General features: G+C 44.4%; 1 protein-coding gene across 1 annotated transcript in view; it reads right to left on the bottom strand.

The window, feature by feature from the left end:
- LOC115459129 (sialic acid-binding Ig-like lectin 15) overlaps window positions 1-25,017 on the bottom strand; it is a 39,853-nt gene that overhangs the window by 4,416 nt on the left and 10,420 nt on the right. Inside the window, 1 exon segment of the mRNA XM_030189001.1 lies at window positions 6,855-7,223. Coding sequence (XP_030044861.1) covers window positions 6,855-7,223 — 369 coding nt within the window.

Below are 25,017 nucleotides of genomic sequence, written 5' to 3'. Positions count from 1 at the left end.
CCGGTGCTGGGGTTTCTCTCTCTCTCTCCTGCTCCTGAGGGAACCTGGATGATCGTGTCCCAACAGGAGCAGGAGAGAGAAAACTCTGGCGCTGGGCCCCCAGGCCTCACCAGCAGAAGAGATCTTCCTCCAGAGCTGCTCTCTTCACTGTGCCACATGGATAGGTCACAAAGACACGAAAAAATTATATCAACTCGTGAACAAACTCCTAGATACCAACATGGTCACTATAACGAACACAGACATCCCACCTGCAGACAAACTCGCCAATTATTTTAATGAAAAAATCATTAACCTACACAACATGATACCACAAGGAAATACTGACATTGAAAACTTCCTCAACAAGCTGGACCCAACCCCTGGTGAATACTCGGCCGACTGAACCTGGTCAAATTTTGCCCCCCTGACCGCCGAAAGTTACCCAAGCTATCAGGAAGTTCTCCAACTCTCACTGCAAACTAGATACCTGTCCCAGCTACCTACTGAAATCCGCCCCAGAACGCTTCATAACAGACCTCACATCCCACCTAAACCACATGCTACAACAAGGTCATTTCCCCAAGGAAAAAGGCAACATTCTACTCACCCCAATACCAAAAGACACCAAGAAAAAAACAGACGACATCACCAACTACCGACCAGTAGCATCCATCCAACTGGCAGTTAAACTGATGGAAAGCATGGTAACCAAACAACTCATAGACTACATAAATAAATTCACAATATTACATGAATCACAATCAGGATTTTGCCCCCTCCATAGCACCGAAACAGTATTACTCACTCTCCTAGCCAAATTCAAACAAGAAATAGCAATAGGCAAAAGCATCCTCCTCCTTCAATTCGATATGTGAAGCGCGTTCGACATGGTAGACCACAATATATTAATAAGTCTACTAGATAAATTTGGGATCAGTAGAAACATACTCAGCTGGATCAAAGGTTTCCTAACCAAGATCATATCAAGTACAATCAAACTCTAACGTATCATCACCGTGGAAAGCAAACTGTGGAGTACCTCAAGGATCACCACTATCACCGACCCTCTTCAACCTAAAGATGATCCCACTAGCTAAGTCCCTAGCCAATCAAGGCCTCAACCCTTTCATCTATGCACGATGATTAATTTACATCCCTTACAATACCGAACTGCAAGAAATCGCCAACAAATCGAACTAAGCCTGAATAGCATGGATTCATGGGCTAATGTATTCCAACTAAAACTCAATAAAGAAAAAACACACTGCCTTGTCCTCTCGTCCTAATACAGCACAGACTACCCCAAGCATCGACACCCTAGGTCACACCCTCCCCATCTCAGACAGCCTGAAAATCCTTGGCGTCATAATAGACCGCAACCTAACACTGGAGAGCCAAGTAAAATTCACCACAAAGAAGATGTTCCACTCAACGTGGAAGCTCAAACGCGTGAAACAATCCTTCCCGAGGGATACCTTTCGTCACCTGATACAATCAATGGTAATTAGCCAACTAGACTACTGCAATGGAATCTATGCAGGATGCAAAGAACAAACCTTAAAGAAACTTCAAACCACTCAAAACATGGCAGCTAGGCTCATATTTGGAAAAACGTGATTCGAAAGTGCAAGCATATTTCCAACATATTTCAATTATGAACGCTTACCTTATAACTACCCTAATCACTCTCTTCCTTCTTCTTTTAACATAATATTTTCCTTGTATCCAGGGCCAAATGCCCAACCATTTACTTTCCTTTATCCCTATACTTTCCATATCATACCATAATAACTATCATTTTAACAGTTACATTCCTGCAGTTCATTGGACTCGAGTCCTAATCCTCAATCAATGCAATTAGGGTCAGGTTTTTGCACCATCACTCTGGCCCTGAGTGGCTGGGTTACCCTATAAATTTTGGGCCATGATATGAATCCACGACCTCAACATAGTTGGTCCAGACAGACTGGCCCACAGTCCAGTCTGCATATTGGACCAGGATATGTTCCTTCACCTTGGATTCTCCATTTCAACAGGGTACATGGGGTCTTTCTTCATTTGCCGATAAAGCTCTTCCTTGACCCACACCTATTGTGAGTCCATGAGGCACATCACATTCAGAAGAACATAACGTAAGGCAAACCTCACAGGTCCCACATCAGTTTCTTTAGGTAGCATTCAATCTATGAAGCTTAGTCTCTACAGCTCTGTAACTCTCAATCCAGATGTTGGTTAGGAGCTCCTCTGGCACTGGTTCTCCAAGCCAGCACCCTTCCAGGGCTTCGGGATTTAGCCCAGGATGCTCCTCAGAGTCCACAATATTGGTGGGAATCTACAGGGTCTGGAGGAGATGATCTACCTCCAGACTATGAACCATCCACTGTATGCTGGTGTCCAACTCTCCAGTAGCTAAACACAAGAAATCCAGCATGGTTGCTGGCACTGGCACACTGTTTCTGGGTCTTTTGCCACCTTCCACATGCTGCAGTTTCAAGGGGGGTGTAGGATCTCTGGTGGTTTATTTGGGGGCTCCACCTTCTCCCTCAAGAGCATGGGCACTGTGGCAGCCCTCCTCAGTATCACTGAAGCCCCCTGGGCTGCCACTACCTCCGTGTCCACTAGTCGCCATCTTCGCCCTGACCACAGATCCAACTGGACAGAGGCTCTGGACTACTCTCTGATAATGACAAGGATGTAGAGGGAATGCTATCACTTTGCTCTGCCTCGCCCAGGCTCCCCCAGTCTTGGCAGATGGACGCCGGCCCCATTGTATCCTTCAACCTGGCTGCCTCCTCCCACAACTCTGTGGAGGGGGTTTCTGATGACATCTCCCTCTCAGACCCGGGGTCCTCCCCTGAGATATCCTCTAGGGCTGGTCCTCTGATTGAGCCCTCTGGCGATTTGGCCCAATCTGCACCCTTCTCCCTCCATAGTGGATGGGATTCACACTGCCAGATGACCCACTGCTCTCTTCTTTCTTATAGAATTCGGTCCCACAATCTGGGCAATACTGTTTAACTGGCATGAGCTCATTCTATTAGGGGCAGCCAGATCAGATGTGGCTTACCACTGTGCCATCCTCCACTCGCAGCTCCATGGCAGGCCTGCTGTCAGTGCACCATTCTCTCCAAACACCTCTCCACCTTCTTGGACACATTAAAAAAAAAAGTACCATGCAGCTAGGCAGATTTCATAGGGTGGTATTGCACACACCTGCCCTGTGCCCTCTGGGGTGTACGTCACATGCCCTAACTGTCCAATGACAGATCACTCGCAAATTCTCTGCAGCATGCTATTACTGGAGCATTCTATCCTTCTCGTCCTTGGCCAGCGGGAGAACTGCTGCCATGATAATTCAGCAAGTTCTTCCCGCCCTTTACCCAGGTACTCACAGTTTTGGTGCTCTTTGTGTGGGTTTTCACTGGGTGGGAAATCCCGAATTTCACTGAGTCTATACCAACAGTCCCTCCGGTATTCTCAGGCACCAACGTTTGTAATCCTTGCAGTACTTGTATTTGTAATCCACAGGGCAATCAACTTTGTAATTCACAAGACACAATATTTGTAATCCACAAAATGTAGTTTACTCTCTTGATGCCAGTCTTTCCACAGTTTAAATAAAAGTATTTTCTCAAATTCTTCTGAATTCCAGCAGTACCTCTAGAATTTTATTTAACGCCCCTTTACTGGGTGCTCCTGGATTCAGGGTCCAACCCGGTTGGAGCCTCCCAAAGGCAGTCTCCGTCAGTCCCTTACTCACATGGCGCTCAGTGCCTCCACGTGAGGAAAGAAGTTTTAGTGGGTGGGATTACCCTCTTCTCCCCCAGGAAGCCCAAAAGAAATCCAAATTCAAAGGGAAACTGCTGTGAACAAGGCTGGCCATTGAATCCCACAGGGCGGGCTGGGGTGGGTCTTCAAGCAAGCATGCAAAATCACTGATACAACACTCGTAGGCCAACTATGCATCATACTGTTCTATCAACCACCAGGTAGCTAGACAAATGCCCAAGACAACTTCATGGACTTTGTATCAAACACCTGCACAAACCAACAAAATGTCCTACTAATTGGCAATATCAGCCTGCACCTAGACAAACAGAATGACACTAACACCAAAACTCTTATGAACTTCCTAACTCCTTTCACAATAGCAGAAGGCACCTCATCCCATGCAAAAGGTCATCAGCTAGACTTGCTAGCCCACAGACTACCAGCAAACAACAAACCCACAATAGATAACCACAAATGGGAAGAAGTACCATGGTCAGACCACAACAAAGCTCACTTTTACACTGCAATAGAAAATGAACAGAAAAAACAGAAAACCAAGACCACCACACACACTCATGACCAGAGGGAAGATAGATGACTAGACCTTCTGGACAACAGTGATGACTGAACATAGAAACCTAGAATCTAATAACATCCATTTCATGAGAACACTGAACAAAATAGCATCACTTAAAACAAAAATAAGAAATAAAACACAACCCAGACCCTGGTTCAATGATGTGCTATTACATATGAAAAAACTATACAGGAAACTAGAAAGAAAATGGGCCAAAAGCAAAACAGAATAAACAAAGCAGGAAAACTATAAGAATGTACAAACATAATACAAAGAAAGCCAAAGCAGAATACTACAACATGTACACTAACCCAGAACAGACTAATACAAATTATTTTTTAGAACTTATGAACAATCTACTGAAAACACAAGACATAATGGCATCAACCGAAACACCACCTACCGTGGATGAGTTAGCACAACACTTCAAACAAAAAATAACAAAAACAAGATCTAACCTAAAGACACTGCAAACATCCATCACTGACTTCCTATAAGACTGCAAAACCAACAACAAGTACTGTGACAGACAGAACCTGATCCGCATTTGAACCACCGAAAATGAGCACAGTAAGGGCACTACTGGCGAAATACGCACATGTGAAATTTCTGCTAGACGAATGCTCCAACCACTTGAAAAACCCAAGATTGGTTCATCGAATACATCACCAAACATATCACATACATGCTAAAAGCAGGATAATTCCCAAAAGATAAAGGCAAAATCATTCTCACTCCAATGCCCAAGAACACAACCAACAAGATCAGTGATCTCACAAATTAAAGGCCTGTGGACTCAAAACCACTTACTGACTGGTAACACATCAAATAATGGAATACCTCACAAAATTTTCAATCTTGCATAACTCCCAATCAGGTTTCAGACCACAACACAGTACTGAAACAGTCCCAACCACCCTGATAATGAAGTCCAGAAGCCTAATAAAGAATATACTATTAATGCAATTTGACATATCCTGTGCATTCGATCTAGTAGACCACACAACATGATGACCCTGCTCGACTACATGGGAGTTGGCGGTACAGTGGCCGCATGGCTCAATGGCTTCCTAAAGACTAGATCCTATGTTGTAAAAAATGTCCAACCAGCTATCAATCTCCTGGATTTCCAAGTGTGGGGTACCACAGGGCTCTCCAATATCACCAACACTGTTCAATGTATTGATGGCACCACTCGGAAAAATACTGGAGATCTTGGGTTTCAAGCCATTCATATATGCAGATGATGTCACCATCTACATATCTTTCAACAAAAACATCACAGAAATAATGGACAAAATCAAAACAGGTCTGAACCTTATGAAAAAATGGGCAGAAACTTTCAGGCTCAAATTAAATAGAGACAAGACCAAATTCCTGGTACTATCAAGTGCGCATAACCCCACAGCCCACCAAAACTTCACAATCAACCACGATTAAAAATACTGGGAATCATTCTTAACAAACACCTAACACTAGACAGTCAAATATCAGCAGTCACAACAAAATGCTTCAGAACACTATGGAAACTGAGAAGGATCAGGGACTACTTTCCTAGGTAATCATTCCGGATAATAGTACAATCGATGATACTTTCACAACTGGACTACTGCAATGCAGTATACGTTGTTTGCAAGGAAAACACACCAAAATCGTTGCAAGCCATCCAAAACATAGCAGCAAGGTTAATTTTCAAGAAGTCGAAATATGAACGAGCTACCCCACTACTTAAAACACTACATTGGCTGCCAATCAAGGCAAGACTGATCTTCAAAGCAAGCAACATCATCCTTGAAATATTATTTGGTGTGTCCCCAGAATATGTGCTAGACACGGTAAAATTATCCCCAAGAAATGCAAGCCCAGAGATCAGAAACTACCTACTTCTTCACCTACCAAACTGCAGAAACATATACAACAGAACTACCTACATGGCTGTATTTACTTGGGCTCCAAATGGTGGAACTCATAAACTATCTTCTATTTGGAAAAGAACTGAAAACATACCTCTTTTAAAAATTCTACAATAAATAGCTATTGCTGCTCATCCCAGTCACGCTATAGAAATGATAAGTAGTAGTAGTAATCATAAAACATCCTTATAGGTCCAACCAAAATGTAATCTGTAATCATAAACCATCACAGTAAGTCTTAACCGAAATGTAAAATGTAAATCATTACTGTAACTGCTAACTAGAATGCAATTTGTAAGCCACTTTGAACCGAAACTTGTTTTGGATAACAGTGGGATACAAGAATGCATGCATGCATAAATAGATAGATAGTTTGCTCATCTCTTCCACTGTTTTTGATTCTGCAAAAACGTGAAACAAATTATTACAAACCTCCAGTATAACACTGAAGGCTGGAAACTCAAGAGACATACCCTACTGTTTCCCTACAGAGCTGACCACAGGATCAAGGAAGGAGAAACAAACAAACAAACAGAATAGATACAAGAGAGGAAGTTAGTTGTACAATCTGACACTCAAAGAGCAAATCCCAAAGATGCATTGGTGCTTACCTCTGCCACAATAAGCAGCCATCCCAAGTATGACAAATAATAGGAGCAATTTTACTCCAAGTGCTGACAGGAACAGAAAGAAAATAAAGGAACTGGTTCCTGATTTAAACTTAAAGAAATAGACAGCACCCTCTGCTTTTCCGTGGCTGTTCATGGCAATGCATGTGTATTTTCCATCTTGAGCAAGGTAGTGGAGTTCTGCTATTATCTGATGCTTCAGCGATTGTTGTATGATGGTGGTGGTGTAGTTGCTGTGCTCTGGACCAGTCCATATCAGAGATGGCAGTGGCTCTCCTTCTGCTGTGCATAGTGCGCTGTAGCCATAGCTGCTGTCATAAGCAACGGTGATATTAAGAATCTTGGGTGGAGCTGTGAGAGTCACAAGAAGGGAGAAGCAGTTAGACTAATGATGGCTCCCAAAACCCATCCCCTCCCCCCAGAAAGACTATATAATCAAAATATCCACGTTAACTCGGTTCTTTAAGCAATTTACATAAATATATCTTCGGAGCCTGAAACTTAGAGTTTTTTGAGGGGGGGGGGGTCCCCAAGAAATATGGATGAACTGAAATATACTTTTGTGGGATTCATGATAGACTTTCTCAACCAGCCAGATGGTTCAGTTTCCCTGTAAATTCCAGATTTTCACTCAAAACCTCAAGAAGAAAACCAAAGAAACAGAAGACTTATTTTGTTTATATATAAAAAAAATCTTTTTGTATATGACTTTCCAAAACTTTTGATTGACTTTACTTTTTCCAGCACGGTCTGACTACTTGGATTCTACTTATCAACAAGCTTTTTCTTCCGTGTACCAACACTCTGGCATGCTATTCCCTTGTACCTATGAACTGAAACTACATTTCCAGAGGCATAGCCAGACTCTGTATTTTGGATGGACCCAGAGGTAGATTGGATGGGCCCTTCCATGTGCACCTTCCCCCCCTCCCCCTCCAACCACACACCACAAATATCTTCCCGGAGATATTTTTAAGAACATGAGGGTTTTTTTTTCACTTACCCCACATCTACTTTCTCTCCTCTGTGGCGCCCTGGCATCTGCACTCCTGTCTCTGAACTCCTTCCCTCCCCTATATCGGTACAGGCGTCCTAGGCGCCTGTAGCGATTCATTCTTGCTGCTTGCGCCCGCCCTGCAGGCTTCAATCTGCTATGTCCCACCCTCACTGACGTCATTGCCTGTTTTGTGTCTGGTGGAACGTGGCAGATTGAAACCTGCGGGGCCGGCACAAGCAGCAAGAATGAATCACTTGCAGGCGGTGAGGACACCTGCACTGACACTGGGGAGGAAGGGCTTCAGAGACCAGAGTGCAGATGCCGGGACACTGTGGAGGAGAGGGTGGAAGAGAGCAGTGTGGGGCTGCAGCTGGGTGGGTCTGAGCCAAGATTAGGTGGGCCTGTGCCCACCCATAGCTACACCACAATACCACTTTTCTACAGTTTTTGCAACCACATCCAAAGCAATTTACCTGGGGCAACAGAGGGTTAAGTGACTTTACCCAGAGTCACAAGGAGCTGCAGCGGGAATCGATCTCAGTTCCCCAGGACCGAAGTCCGCTGCACTAACCGCTAGGCTACACCTTCACATCCTTTCTAACATTTAAAACGGCCTTAAAGACATATCTCTTTGAATAGCCTTTCTTTTCTCTTTCATCTTGTGTTGTCTTGGATTTGCTGTGCATTTCAAGATGGGAGGCCTGGACAAGGGCAGTAAAGTAAAGCATAATAAAGTAGCATTTTGTCTTGTCTTTGACTTTGCCTTTTCTAGTCTATGTGACATTGGCATTCCCTTTCTTCTATGAATACATTATATTAAATTTGTAAACTGCTCTGCTGTTATAACAAAGGGCAATATAGCAAGTCAAATAACCATAACCATATTTAGGGTGTAGTTATCAATATGGGCTACCTTTAAGACATGTTAGTTTACCACTAATTTCTCCTAGTGTAGCACAGGTCCCATTTTATGCAATGAGACCATGGAGCTCATTTTCCAAGCATTATTGTTCATCTCATGTCTTTTCGAACAGAAAATCCTGGTGCAGTGGCATAGGAAGGGAGGGAGGGGCGGTCCGCCCCGGGTGCACGCGCTCGAGGGGTGCTGGCCCTGCTGGTTCCCTGCTCCCTCTGCCCCGGAACAGGTTACTTCCTGTTCCGGGGCAGAGAAAGCAGGGAACCAGCGGGGCCGACGCAGCTCCGAGTGATGTGCACTCGGGGGCGGATCGGCCCTCCCGCAGGTAAGAATGCGGTGGGGGGGGGGGGTTGTGCTACGGGGGGGGGGTCGCTCCGGAGTGGGGGTGCGCCGCAGGGGGGGTCACGCCGTGCTGCACCCGGGGGGGAGGTGCGCAGCGGGTGTCATTAGCCCTCGCTACACCACTGTCCTGGTGTAGTTCCTATTGGAGAATAGATATGGAAGTCCATTTTGGACGCTATGAGCTGGACATCTCTATTCTGACTTGGATTTCTTTTTGAAAATGCCCCTCCTAGTTACTGATATCTGGCGTTAACAGGAAAATAACAAGTCTTAACAGGAGCCTACATTGATAACGTCATCCCTTAATCAGCTAGCTGTCAAAGCAACATTTCAAAATGATTGGGGTGAGAAATCACACAAATTACTCCTCTCTGGACCCAAACGAAGGAGCTTCCTCAAAACTGGGGTGTTCCACAGCCACTGTACTCACAGAACTACCTTCTATGATGTAATGTGGAGGGGCATAATCGAAAGGGATGCTCAGGTTTTCCTGAGGACGTCTTCGCAGGGTGTCCCCAGACAGAGGCGGGGAAACCCATATTATCGAAACAAGATGGACGCCCATCTTTCGTTTTGATAATATGGTCGGGGACGCCCAAATCACAAACTTTAGGTCGTCCTTAGAGATGGCCGTACCCGATTTTCGGTGATAATGGAAACCGAGGACGACCATCTCAGAAACGACCAAATCCAAGCCATTTGGTCGTGGGAGGAGCCAGCAATCATAGTGCACTGGTCCCCCTGACATGCCAGGACACCAACCGGGCACCCTAGGGGGAACTGCAGTGGACTTCAGAAATTGCTCCGAGGTGCATAGCTCCCTTACCTTGTGTGCTGAGCCCCCAAAACCCCACTCCCCACAACTGTACACCACTACCATAGCCCTTAGGGGTGAAGGGGGGCATCTACATGTGGGTACATTGGGTTTCAGGTGGGTTTTGAAGGGCTCACATTTACCACCACAAGTGTAACAGGTAGGGGGGGGTGGGCCTGCGTCCACCTGCCTAAAGTGCACTGCACCACTAAAACTGCTCCAGGGACCTGTATACTGCTGCATAGAGGCTGGAAAAATATTTTTTTAATATTTTTTGAGGGTGGGAGGGGGTTAGTGACCACTGGGGGAGTAAGGGGAGGTCATTCCCGATTCCCTCCGGTGGCCATCTGGTCATTTAGGGCACATTTTTGTGGCTTGGACGTAAGAAAAAAAGGACCAGGTAAAGTCATCCAAGTGTTCGTCAGGGACGCCCTTCTTTTTTCCATTATCGGTCGAGGATGCCCATGTGTTAGGCATGCCCCAGTCCCGCCTTCGCTACGCCTCTGACATGCCCCCGTGAACTTTGGTCATCCCCATGACAGAAAGCAGTTGAGAGTGCCCAAAATCGGCTTTCGATTATGCCAATTTGGGCGACCCTGTGAGAAGGACACCATCTCCCAATTTGTGTTGAAAGATGGGCGTCCTTCTCTTTCGAAAATAAGCCTGAAAGTCATACAGAACTGTAGTCTTATCTTTGGTTGTTTTTATAATTATGCTACTAAGAGTCGTATATTTTCTATATTTTCCTTTATTATGATGTCTTAGGATGTATTATTTCTTTATCTTTGTTTTTTAAACTGTGGTTGTGATCGAAGAGAGTGAAAGAGAGCAGAGCTGTAGATGTTTGTAAGTAAGCTTAAAACTGACTGAATCTCAGCTACGTCTAGGAATATATTTTTATGTTATTGTAGCCCTTTGGCAAAATAATGGTGGGTACCAGGACCACCCTCCACCATAGAGAGAACCCATGTGGTTGGATCTGGGATACAAATTGCACCCTGGACCCAATCATATGAGGTAGTTGGTGAAAAAGACAAAATTTTTCTTCTGAGATTGGTCTAGAGGGCGTCTGCAGTGTGTAGGGAGGGATAGTAATGTTCAACGGGCAAAAAACAACTAACTTCCTGGCAGAGCTGCCAGTTTCCAAGGGAGGGTGGAGTATGAATTTCAGACAGTGGAGCTCAAGGAACAGTAAGAGATGTCATAAGTTTATGTGTAAAAGAAAGTCAGAGTTCTGAAAATTCACAAGGACGATGTATTTAACAAGGTTCAGAATTCTGACCAAAGCATCCTTTCCAGGAGAAATGGTTTTCCAAGTGAGGCAACCAGGGATGGCAGCAAACTACTCAGTAGTCCCAGAAATTCTCCAGGAGTCATTTACTAACAATAATCATGCACTAACGCTGTTATTTCCCGCAGGGCCTATCATATAAAATGGGCCCTGCAGCAAATAACATGTGGTAACGCTGTTACCATGCCAATTCTTAGAGTTGTGGGGATAACCACAGTAGAAGTGTCTGTCTGTGAGAAGAAAACCCTTCTTGAATTAATGAAGGAGGATTTTAATTTAAGGCTGCATTTCGATTAAAATTTTAAGCGCGATTAATTGCATGATTAAAGGTGTGTTGTTTATTTATTTTTGTTCCCACTGCGGATCCTTGTGACTCTGGGCAAGTCACTTAACCCTCCATTGCCCAGAGTCACAAGAAGCTGCAGTGGGAACATAAATAGATAAATAAAATACCGTTAATTGTGCGATTAATCACAATTACAAATTTTAATCAAAATGCAGCCTTAAAAAAATTAAAGAATAGAAAGTGATAAAAGAAAGAAATATAAAATACAAATTAAAAATTGCAGATTAAATAATCTAAAACAGCATTCAGAATAACTACAAACAGCCAAACAGTTTTCACTGCCTACTTCAGAAATGCAGTCTTACTTTAATTTAATTTCAGCATTGCTATTTCATTTTACCTATTTAGGGCCCGATTCCGTATATGGCGCATAAACTTAATGGTCTCACTGCACCAACATAGTATATTTGTTCATTGTTGCACTGTTAAACAGTTTGACCCCTGAGGAAGGCATTTAGCTGAAACATGGACGGTGTAGGGTCCTAATAAACTCTGTTTTGGTGCTCTTACTACTGTACTTTGGGCTGGTCATTTGGACTTGTTTCACCCACCCTTGTGTGCTTGGATCCCATGACTATGACATCATCAAAACAAGAAGCAACACCAGTAATAACCAGTCAGCAGTGTTTCTATGAAGCATTGAAAGATGACTGGTGTGACAAAGATTCTGAATTAGAGAGATGGAAAAACCCATCAATGAGCAATGAACATAAGTACATAAGTATTGCCATACCGGGAAAGACCAAAGGTCCATCAAGCCCAGCATCCTATTGCCAACAGTGGCCAATCCAGATCACAAATACCTGGCAAGATCCCAAAAAGTACAAAACTTTATACTGCTTATCCCAGAAATAGTGGATTTTCCCCAAGTACATTTAATAACGGTCTATGGAATTTTCCTTTAGGAAGCCGTCCAAACCTTTTTTAAACTCCGCTAAGCTGTCCGCCTTTACCACATTCTCTGGCAACGAATTCCAGAGTTTAATTACACGTTGATTGAAGAAATATGTTCTCCGATTCGTTTTACATTTACTACATTGTAGCTTCATCACATGCTCCCTAGTCCTAGTATTTTTGGAAAGCGTGAACAGATGCTTCACATCTACCCGTTCAACTCCACTCATTATTTTATAGACCTCTATCATATCTCCCCTCAGCCGCCTTTTCTCCAAGCTGAAGAGCCCTAGCTGCTTTAGCCTTTCCTCATAGGGAAGTCATCCCATCCCCTTTATCATTTTCGTCGCGTTTCTCTGCACCTTTTCTAATTCCACTATATCTTTTTTGAGATACGGCGACCAGAATTGAACACAATATTCGAGGTGCGGTCACACCATGGAGCGATACAAAGGCATTATAACATCTTCAGTTTTGTTTTCCATTCCTTTCCTAATAATACCTAACATTCTATTTGCTTTCTTAGACACAGCAGCACACTGAGCAGAAGGTTTCAATTTATCATCAACGACGACACCTAGATCCCTTTCTTGGTCCGTGACTCCTAACGTGGAACCTTGCATGACATAGCTATAATTCGGGTTCCTCTTTCCCACATGCATCACTTTGCACTTGCTCACATTAAACGTCATCAGCCATTTAGACCCAGTCTCCCAATCTCGTGAGGTCCTCTTGTAATTTTTCACAATCCTCCCGCGATTTATCGACTTTGAATAACTTTGTATCATCAGCAAATTTAATTAGCTCACTAGTTACTCCCATCTCTAGGTCATTTATAAATATGTTAAAAATATGTGTGGGCAACACTGGCTGGGCACCCACAGTATTTTTCGTCAAAACTAAGTTGTTGGTAGGCTATCAAGTTTTGCAAAGGCTTTCCCTCCATCTATCTAATCTAATCCTGTGCTTATAGACCCCTTCCCCCAAAAAAAGAGTCCAGAGTGGTTTACAACAAAATACTGAACTACAATTACATAAATGAAAATAAAAAAATATAAAAATTGACTCTAATTCAAAACTGTTCAGAAAGATAAGTTTTAAGACTTCTGCAAAAAGCATAATAAGAAGTCTATTTTTTTTTTACTGGCAAAGGAAGCTCGTTCCAGATTGGAACAGCTGTATATGAAAAAGACAATGCCAATATCTTTTTACGCTGAACACTCTTAAAATATGGAAATATTATCAGATAGGAATCTTTTGACCTAGAAACATTTATGACTGAGGGAAATACCACTAACTGAGTCAAACTTTCATAGAGAATCTGATACAGTAGGGTGGTCTATTTTGTGTGGGCAACTGATTCTAGGTTGATCTTATTACTACTACTACTTATCATTTCTATAGCGCTACTAGACGTACGCAGCGCTGTACACTCAAACATGAAGAGACAGTCCCTGCTCGACAGAGCTTACAATCTAATTAGGACAAACAGGACAAACAAGAGATAATGGAATATTAAGGTGAGGATGATAAAATAAGGGTTCTGAACAAGTGAATAAGGGTTAGGAGTTAAAAGCAGCATCAAAAAAGGTGGGCTTTTAGCTTAGATTTGAAGACAGCCAGAGATGGAGCTTGATGTACCGGCTCAGGAAGTCTATTCCAGGCATATGGGGCAGCAAGATAAAAGGAACGGAGTCTGGAGTTAGTGGTGGAGGAGAAGGGTGCAGATAAGAGAGATTTACCCAGTGATCGGAGTTCTCGGGGAGGAATGTAGGGAGAGTTGAGAGTGGAGAGGTACTGAGGAGCTGCAGAGTGAATGCACTTATAGGTCAATAGGAGGAGTTTGAACTGTATGCAGAAATGGATAGGAAGCCAGTGAAGTGACTTGAGGAGAAGGCTAATATGAGCATAACGACCCTGGCGGAATATTAGTTGTGCAGCAGAATTTTGAACAGATTGAAGAGGAGAGAGATGGCTAAGTGGGAGACCTATGAGAAGCAAGTTTCAATAGTCTAAGCGAGAGGTGATAATAGCGTGGAAGAGGGTTCTGCTAGTTTGCTCAGAAAGGAAAGGGCGAATGTTGCTGATATTATAGAGAAAGAAACGACAGGTTCTTGTGCCATGAGATGCTAATACTTTGCTTCACTTGGCTTGCAGCACAAAAGACACATTTGTGACCTTCAGGTGAATGAGTGCAATGGCTGCAAGACTTTTGGAATTGTACCAGAGCTTTTTCTATGCAGATGCAGTTGGCTGCATTCTTTTACTTTTGGCATTGGACTTCATTTTTTCTTTTAAAAACCTATGTGATCCCTGGTGAAGGTTTTTTCTGAAACTTGGCCAGGTTGGGTCCTGTTTCCGTTAAGACTGATGTTTGGATAAACTCTTGCTGTGTTTGTCCTTCCTTGGATCACTGCTGCTGTTTGGTTGTCTATTCTACTTTTGCAGTAGACTGTCTCCTGTCAAAATTAGGTGCCAGGAAAAATCTGCATTAAGTGCTATTCTATAAAGGGTGCTTCAGTCTGAGTGCCCTTTATAGAATAGCAGTTAGAGTAGATATCCATTCTCAACTTTGGGTGCGAAGACTTATGCTTGTTGAAACCTGCTACAAGAGGGCGTCTTACCTTGGTGTTCTATAACATTGTGCCGAAAATTTTGGCGTACTCCTGACCCGCCTATGCCTCTCCCATGGCCACACCCCCTTTTGGGTTGCGTGTGAGACACTTTGGGCACACAGTGTTACAGAATAGTACAGTGGTTCTCAAACCTGGTCCTGGAGGCACCACAGCCAGTCAAGTTTTCAGGATATCTACAATGAATGTTCATGAGAGAAATTTTCATGCAGTGGAGGCAGTGCATGCAAATCTCTCTCATGAATATTCATTGTGGGTATCCTGAAAATCTGACTGGCTGGGGTGCCTCTAGGACCAGGTTTGGGAACCACTGGAATAGTGTGTAGGCAGATCCACACATAAGTGCAACTAGTGCCAATTATTATCAATAATTGATAATGGTTCATTAACTAATTAAGTTATGTGCACATCTGCCCTGAGCATCCAATTTTGGGCGACCTATATAGAATCTGGGGGATAGATTCCAGGAATAAGCAGTGGATTTCTGCAAGTCTATCTTACTAATGGTTTATGGACTTTTCCTCTAGGAAATAATGCACACATTTTTTTTAGCTCATTCATTCTCACATGTGGGTGACGTCAACCATGTCACCCAGTGTGAAATGCTTGAAATACATTGTACAGCTTTAAGACATACCAGCATCCCCACCACTCATACGTGAGTGCCTTCCCACCTGCCATGAGAGCACAGGACCAGCTGTAGAATAGCATAGCTATCAGGACAGGAGACAACTCCAAGGGGAGATGGGAAGGTACGTGAGAATGAATGGCCTGCTGTCCTTGGAGAATATCTGCTACAGGTAAGTATCTTAGCTTTCTCCAAGTACAAGCAGGCCGTATTCTCACACGAGACAATCCCTAGCTACTAGGCTCACCGAAAACAACAACCAGAGGTCAATTGGAACTTGCAATGGTGAGTTCAAAATAATAATTAACCTGAAACTATATACAGCTGTGTGAGAGTGCAGCCTAGAACAGAACAAAATGGGCCTAGGAGGGTGGAGCTGGATTCTAGACCCCAAACAAATTCTGCAGAACTGCCTGTCCAAACTGACTATCACGTTGATATCCTGCTCAAGGCAGTAGTGAGATGTGAATGTGTGGACTGAAGAATACATTGCAGCCTTGCAAATTTCTTCAATGGAGGCTAACCACCAGTGAGCTACCAACACCGCCATGGCTCTGACATTGTGAGACTTGACATGACCCTCAAGAGTCATCCCAGCTAGGGTATAAGTGAAAGAAATGCAATCTGCCAGCCAATTAGAGATTGTACATTTCCCAATGGCAACTCCCATCCTGTTGGAATCAAAAGAAACAAAAAGCTGGGTGGACTGTCTGCAGGGCCTAGTCTGCTCCAAGTAAAAGGCCAATGCTCACTTGCAGTCCACAAGTGTGAAGTGCACTCTCGCCAGGATGGGCATGAGGCTTGGGAAAGAATATTAGAAGGACGATGGACTGGTTCAGATGGAACTCTGACAGAATCTTATGCAGGAACTTACTACTCTGTTGTGAAGAAAGTTAGTAGAAGTTGGATCCACTACTAAAGCCTGAAGCTCACTGACCCTGCGAGCTGAAGTAATAGTCACCAAAACAGGTGACAGGAATCTAGCGGCTTAAAAGGAGCTTTCATCATCTGGGTGAGGATGACATTTAGGTCCCATGACACAGGTGGAGGTGTGACAGAGGGCTTCAACAAAAGCAAACCTCTCATGCAGTGAACAACTAGAGGCTGTACAGAGATGGGCTTATCCTCCACACATTGATAAGCACTGATTGCACTAAGGTGAACCCTTATGGAGTTGGTCTTGAGACCAGACTTGGAGAGGTGTAGAAGGTTTTTTTGGTGTCAAGGAAGTACCTGGAACATAATTCCTGCCCTTCTTCCCCTGGTGGAATGGGCTTGACTGCATTGGGCTTTAGAAGGGCAGAGGATTCCTCTGCAAGTACATGCTTATGCTGAGAGCTGTAGGAAGATGCTCACAGAGGACAATTTGGCAGTCTTTGACGCCAATGTAGGGTGTAACTGGAATGGACTATTTGAAGAACCCATCAGTATGAAGTACAAGAGGCCACCTTTCTTGAAAAAAAGCTCAGCCTCCCTTCTACTTGTAGGTCATCTGGAATGGTCACTTTGGTTGTGGCTATGGTCTGCTGGACCCAGTCAAAAACTCATCCTCTGTTTTGACTGAGGAGATGGTTAGGCCTTAGGCATACGTTGTTGATGAGAACGAGCCCACTGGGGCTGTGCCTGCTGAGGCTGGTGAGAAGAAGGAGCATACTTATGCCTCTGTGAGTAGTAGGGACCCTCTTTGACTTGTCTAAAAACCTCCTAGAGGAAGAGAAGGGTGCAGAATGTGTCTGGCAGGATGGAATATCAATGGTGACCTCCTCCATTCTTCGCTCCAAAAAAGATATCCCCCCAGTATGTGGCATCTGCTGCAACACCGGATCCAAGTCAGAGACACAGAGCCAGGAAAGTCTGCACATTGCTATACTTTGGGCAGAGATCCTGGAAGCCACATCAAAAGTATTGTAGGCACCTCTGGCCAAGAACCTATGATACACCTTCTGCTGCTTGGCCAACTGGCAAAGTGATTCAGCCTGCTCCGGTGGGAGAAAGTCTGCCAAATCAGACATACTGTGCACCAAGTTCCACAAGTAAATGCTCATATATGGCTGGTAAGATTGTATGTGGGAGATGAGCATAGGGGCCAGATACATCTTCTGCCCAAAAGAGTCTAGGGTTTGAGATTCTCTGCCTGTGAGTGCTGAAGCAAAGTTGACCTGCCTCCAGTACTCCCTTATATGGTAGGGAAGCCCCACCCAGTGTATTGCAGGATACACTGGGCAGGGCAGGGTGCTGCCATTTTGAAGACAGCACTGGAAAGAGGAGGGAATGCTACTACCATCTCCAAAGCAGAGGTACTGGGGAGGGGGGTGGCCACTGGACTACCAGGGAAGGGGGGGAGTTGGGTCGGCAGCCCAATTGGACACAAGGTATGTTTTTTTGGGTGTTGGGGAGGGTCGGAGGCTGGAGGTCTGTATGGGAGCTTGGGGGGGGGGCACTAGACCACCAGGGCCTTGCCTTTGGAGGAGGATCCGTGGTCTAATGGACCGCCAAGACATGGTGGCAGCTCGGGCTGACAGTGATATTCTGGGCTGACTGACTCTGATGGGTGGGGGTGGGGGGGGGGGGGGGGGAACAGAGCCTTAACTCTAACACCAGCTCCGAGCTGGTGTAGGGTTAAGGCGCTATTCTGCCCCTAAGATCAGAGTGCTGTTCTCTGATCATAGGGGTGGAATACAAGCAGAGCTCATTTAAATCTAATTTAAATGAGCTCTGTGCTATTGCCTCACTTGGGCGCTGTTTGCCCGATCATAGGGACGCAGGTAAGTGCAAGCACTAGCCCAGAGCTAATGGCCTTAGCACCTGCATTTACCTTTGATCATCAGGGCATTGGTCACCACTGCGCAATGAGTGCAGGATTTTAACATATTGTCTACGATGAGCCAAGATCCTTTTCCTGGATGGTAACTCCTAATGAGAAACCGTAAAATCATATTTATGGTTTGAAATATATACTTAATATACCACCTTAATATAGAATACAAAAAAGTGGTGAAAGGCAGGGAAATAAATGCTATCATTTAATGGCAAAGGGTTGTTGTTCCCTATGTGCATCACTTTGTACCTGTCCATATGAAATTTCATCTGACATTTGAACGCCAAATCTCCTGGTCTCACAAGGTCCTCCTGTAATTTCTCAAAACCCACTTGTGATTTAACAACTTTGAATAATTCTGTGTTATCTACAGATTTGATCACCTGACTCATTGTTGCCATTTCCAGATCATTTATAAATTAATTAAAAAGCAGTGATCCCAGTGCAGATCCCTGAACAACTATTCACCTTCCTCCATTTAGAAAATTGTTCATTTAACCCTACTCTCTGCTTTCTATCTTGCAACCGGCTTCCAGTCCACAAAAGTACATTGCCTACCATCCCATGACTTTAATTTCCTCAGGAATTTCTCATTGAGGTACTTTGTCAAATAGATGCCTTGGATATTAATTACCAGAGATACAAGTCATTTTCTTACAAAAGCCTCATGTGTTTCCCCTGTGTGACTATAAATGGCAAACATCCCTCATATGAAGCAATAACAAGCACTTACAACACAGATTTCTTTAACTGTGAAAGCTGCACTGTGGAATGGGCAACTTAGAAGATTTGTGAGTAGGAAACATAAGAACATAAGAATAGCCATACTGGGTCATCTAGCCTAGTATCCTGTTTTCCAAACAGTGGCCAAGCCAGGTCACAAGTACCTGGCAGAAACCCAAATTGTGGCAACACTCCATACTAGAAATCCTAGGGCAAACAGTTGCTTCCCATGTCTGTCTCAATAGCAGACTATGGACTTTTCCTCCAGGAATTTGTCCAAACCTTTTTAAAACCTAGATACGATAACCGCTGTTACCACATCCTCTGGCAAAGAGTTCTAGAGCTTAACTATTGTAATGGAAAAGTTTGTGCTTGACATTGAGTTCTGCCTAAGTATTGATATCATATTTAATGTTTCCTTGAAAGTACATAATGAGTTCTGCCTGTGTTGTTATTATATTTAATGTTTCTTGAAAGTACATAATGAAGTACTGATATCATAGTTAATGTTCTCTTGAAAGTACATGATGAAGTAATGATAGCATAGTTAATGCTCTCTTCAAAGTACATAATGGACTCCCATATGGATATTTAATGCTCTCTTGAAAGTAATGGGCTCTCAGGACAGGAATTGATAGCATTATCATATTAAATGAAGTAATTTGTACTAAATGGAATGACAACATGCTTAGGGCTAGGGGTGATGTTTCACATGAATCTCTGGAAACCTGGCCAGTTCCTGGGGATGCATTAAGAAACTGTCACTCCTTAACTACATGTCAGCTTATTCAATTAAATGAGATCATGTTTATTGGTCAGTATAAAAGCTGGGAGCTAAGGGTGGCCAAACAGAGGTTTCAACCAGGAACAGATGTGTTGCCTAGGCCCCTTGTGCCCGCTGAGACTCTCTCTGTTTGGCTGCATCGGAACTTCCCAGCCGCTGACAGGAGATGTTGTCAACTCAAGCGGTAATGTATGATTTATGATTTACTTATTGAATAAAATTTATGTAATAACCTTTGACTGCCTTTATAGTATGTCTGACAGAGATATACTCGAAGAACCTAAAGCAGAACAACTATTCATTGAGTGAAAAAATATTTCCTTCTATTTGTTTTAAAAGTATTTCCATGTAACTTTCCTTGAGTGTCTCCTAGTCTATGTACTTTTGGAACGAGTAAAAAATCGATTTACTTCCACTCGTTCTATAGCTTCCTGAGAGTGTCTTCACTGATAATTAACACTCCAAAAACAGTCATCCTCCATTTTGCACTCATAACTACTAATATGGACAGTTGTTAATACTTCTAAATTAGATAAATTTATGTTCTGTACAGTCTGAATGTCATAGAGGGGCATAATCGAAAGGGATGCCCAAGTTTTGTTGAGTACGTCCTTGCAAAACATCCCAATGGATGAGCGAGGAAACCCATATTATCGAAACAAGATGGATGTCCATCTTTTGTTTCGATAATATGGTCGGGGACGCCCAAATCTTGAAATTTTGGTTGTCCTTAGAGAGTTGGTCGGCAATAATGGAAACCAAGGACACCCATCTCAGAAACGACTAAATGCAAGCCCTTTGGTCATGGGAGGAGCCAGCATTCGTAGTACACTGGTCCCCCTGACATGCTAGGACACCAACCGGGCACCCTAGGGGCACTGCAGTGGACTTCATAAAATGCTCCCAGGAACATAGCTCCCTTACCTTGTCTGCTGAGCCCCCCAACCCCCCCACCCCCCTAAAACCACCACCTCACAACTGTACACCACTACCATAGCCCTTACGGGTGAAGGGGGGGCACCTAGATGTGGGTACAGTGGGTTTGTGGTGGGTTTGGAGGGTTCGCTGTTTCCTCCACAAATGTAACAGGTAGGGAGGGGATGGGCCTGGGTCCACCTGCCTGAAGTGCACTGCACCCACTAAAACTGCTCCAGGGACCTGCATACTGCTTTGATGGACCTGAGTATGACATGTGAGGCAGGCAAAAAATATTTGAAAAATGTTTTTTGAGGGTGGGAGGGGGTTAGTGACCACTGGGGAGTAAGGGGAAGTCATCCCCAATTTTCTCCGGTGGTCATCTGGTCATTTCGGCTACCTTTTTGTGCCTTGGTCATAAGAAAAACAGGACCAAGTAAAGTCATCCAAGTACTCGTCAGGGACGCCTTTTTTTTCCATTATGGGTCGAGGACGTCCATGTGTTAGGCATGCCCAAGTCCCGCCTTCGCTACGCCTACGAGACGCCCCTTGAACTTTGGCCATCCTGTGACTGGAAAGCAGTTGGGGACGCCAAAATCGGCTTTCCATTATACGATTTGGACGACCCTGGGAGAAGGACGCCCACTTTCCAATTTGTGTTGAAAGATGGGCGTCCTTCTCTTTGAAAATGAGCCTGATAGACACCAGTGTATCTTTATAAAATATTCCATTCACAAAACATGGGTAAATAAATTTCAATATAGTTGTAACATATAATAAATGCAATATTACCACAACTATAAATTATCTCAAAATTGTTTATTTATATTGCAAAATGTATTAAACACTATTAAATCTGAATTCACATCATTTTATAAAATATTAGGGACAAAGCAGCAGTCCTTGTGACTCTGGGCAAGTCACTTAACCCTCCATTGCCCCATGTAAGCCGCATTGAGCCTGCCATGAGTGGGAAAGCGTGGGGTACAAAATGTAACAAAAAATAGTACCTAAATGAAGCTGCAGGTATAAATATTTACACCCTAGATCCAATCACATGGGTCCTTTCTTGCCAAGGGGGGGGGGGGGAAGAAGTGCTCCTGGTAATTACTATAAGTTTGGCACAGGGCTGCAATAACATAAAGGCTCCTTTTACTAAGGCTGTGGTAAGCACTAGTGCATGCTTACCACATCTTAAAAGACCTTACCGGCAGCAGGGTGCGCTGAGATGTCCCATGGTAAGTTTTGAATGTGTGTGGCACAAACTACATGCTAAAAATTCTTTTTAATTTTCTGGGAGGGATCATGTCCTGGGGCTCTGCGCTAATCAGTTTAGTGCATCTACATTGCTGTGTGCTAACCAATTAGCATAGGATTAGCAAGCGAGCCTTACCATGTATGAAATAGGTGGTGGTAGGGCTCACATGCTAACTTTTGGTATGACTGCATGCTAATGGGAACATTAGCGTGTGAAAAGAGTTGTAGCTAACACGACACCTCCAAATCAGCAGAAGTGACGTAGGTATAACAGAAGCCTTTTATTCACAGTCCTCCCTTGTGGTGGATTACCTTCCCAACATTAGTGTTTAGCCATTAATTTGGAAAAATGGAAAAATCGGCCATTTCCAGCAGCAGTAGAAAGTGGCCTTGCAATGGGAAAGACCACGTAAGGCCAACTTTTTACCACAGCTTTGTAAAAGAACCCTGAAGTATTTCCCTAAACGTAGCTAGATTGAAGTCGTTGCTTCAAGAACAACCTATAACATCAACAGCTTCTCTAATCAAGTTATCTTTTTATAAAGATAACTTGATTAGAATAAATGCACAAGTAGCAGCAGTGGATTTGAACTGTCCACCTCTGGATTGCAAGACCAGTGCTCATAACCACTCTGCCACTCCTCCACGCCCTTGAAATTGGCCATCCCTGGGGAGGGGGGCAGTATGCAAGTCCCTGGGGGGGGGAGGTATGTGTGTGTCAGCGGAGGCATAACGAAGGCGTGTGCGCCCGAAAAATAATATTTTGGACGCGTGTATTGGAGGAGCCAAGTGGCATTTGATGCGCATACAGTGGTGTGCTGGAGCCAGCTTGCACCAGCTCACAAGAGCTGGTTGTTAAATTTACTGGCATCTTGCGAGCTGGTTGTTGGCCCGTGCGAGACGGCTCGCCTCTGCTCCCCCGCTCGTCCATCTTCCGTCTGCCCTCTGCAGCTCTGCCGATAGGAGCCCTGGTTCCTTCTTGCGCCGCCGCCCTGCCTTTAAAATTTTTATTTTCCCTCGAGGCGCGCCAGCGTTGAAGTGAAGGCAGCAGGCTCAGCTCGGTTCCAGCCTTCATTCCGTTCCTTCGCATCATGGCTCCGCCCTTGCCTGACGTATTTCCTGTTTGCGCGTGGGTGAAGCCATGATGCGAAGGAACAGAACGAAGGCTGGAACCGAGCTGAGCCTGCTGCCTTTGCTTCAACGCTGGCGCGCCTCGAGGGAAAATAAAAATTTTAAAGGCAGGGCGGCGGGGCAGAAGGAAACCAGGGCTACTATCGGGGAGCAGAGCTGCAGAGGGCAGACGGAAGATGGACGACCAGGGGAGTGGGGAGGGCTGGAAGAAGGCAGATGGAGGAGAGGAGGGCAGGGAGGAGACGAGGGTTGCTGGACATGGGTGGGTGGATGGAGGGCAGGGGGGAGAGGAGGGTTTGCTGGACATGGGTGATGGAGGGGAGAGGAGGGTTGCTGCTGGACATGGGTGCATGGAGGGCAGGGGAGAGGAGGGGTTGCTGCTGGACATGGGTGGATGGAGGACAGGGTGAGAGGAGGGTTGCTGGACATGGATGGAGGAGAGGGAAGGGAGAGAGAAGAAATGCTGGACAGGATGGAGTGGTGGGAAGAGTGAGAAAGGAGATGAGAAGAGGGAAAGGAAGAGAGGAGAAAAACTGCACATGGATGAAGAAAATAGGCAGAAGCTGAGGACCAGAAATGAAGAAGAAAGAAGGAAAGTAAAGAACTAAATGGAAAGGAAGCCCCTGGAACTGGAGTTAGTAAGAGACAGATAGCAGGCAGAATCGGATACTGGGCCAAGCATGAGCAGAAAAACAAAGTCACCAGACAACAAAGGTAGAAAAAAAAATCATTTTATTTTCATTATAGTGTTTGGAATACGTCCACTTTGAGACTCAGGTGCTCAACATTAAAAGTTTATTACTTATTTATGGCATTTTATCCCATATTAAACATGACTTAGATTGCCCCCCCCAGGCTCTCTCCCGGCTATAGCCAGCCTCTGCAATTTGGGGGGGGGGGCGCAGAGGTGGACGAGGGGCACAGAGTGGACGGGTGGGGGCGCAGAGGTGGACGGGAGTTATGCACAGATCTACCCTACCCCTTATTCTATACACGTGTGTCAAATTTCATAATGCACAACTCCAAAGGGGGTGTGGCCATATGAGGGCATAGGCAGGTTGGGACATTCCCAGAAATTAGGAGCGATGTTTATAGAATATCTGAACTTGCGCGCCTAACTGCCAACAGTTGGGCCCCAGCATTTACACCAGCCTTTGGCAGGCATAAGTGCTCCATACCCAAAGTAGATACCAAGGGCTAGATTCTATAAATGGCGCAGAAAATGAAACTCTGAATGCTATTCTATAAGCTGGACCTAAAGTTAGGCGCGGTTTATAAAACAGAACTTACGTCCTAGAGGTCACGCTTAAATATAGTTGTGAAGCCCTCTTATTCTATAATTGCTGTGTGTGACCAAAAACCATGCTCACGATCTGCCCTGAACTGCCATGACCCTCCCATTTCAGCATCCCCTTTTTTGAAATGCATGAAAAATTAGGCACGGATCTTGCACCTAAAATTACACATGTACATCATAATGATTCCAATTAGCGTCAGTAATAGCTTGTTAAAATGCCAATTGGCGCAAATGGCTAATTATTCACTTAAGATGCACACACAATTTGGGTGTTTGCCCAAATTTGCATATGCGTATCTCAAAGTGCCCTTTATAAAATTTAGGGGGCAAATGTGCGCTAAGCTAATATTCTATAAAAG

The sequence above is a fragment of the Microcaecilia unicolor genome, unplaced genomic scaffold (genome assembly GCF_901765095.1).
Source record: "Microcaecilia unicolor unplaced genomic scaffold, aMicUni1.1, whole genome shotgun sequence".
Classification (NCBI taxonomy): domain Eukaryota; kingdom Metazoa; phylum Chordata; class Amphibia; order Gymnophiona; family Siphonopidae; genus Microcaecilia; species Microcaecilia unicolor.
Note: the sequence above shows the minus strand (reverse complement) of the source record. Positions and strands in the feature narration are given on the sequence as shown.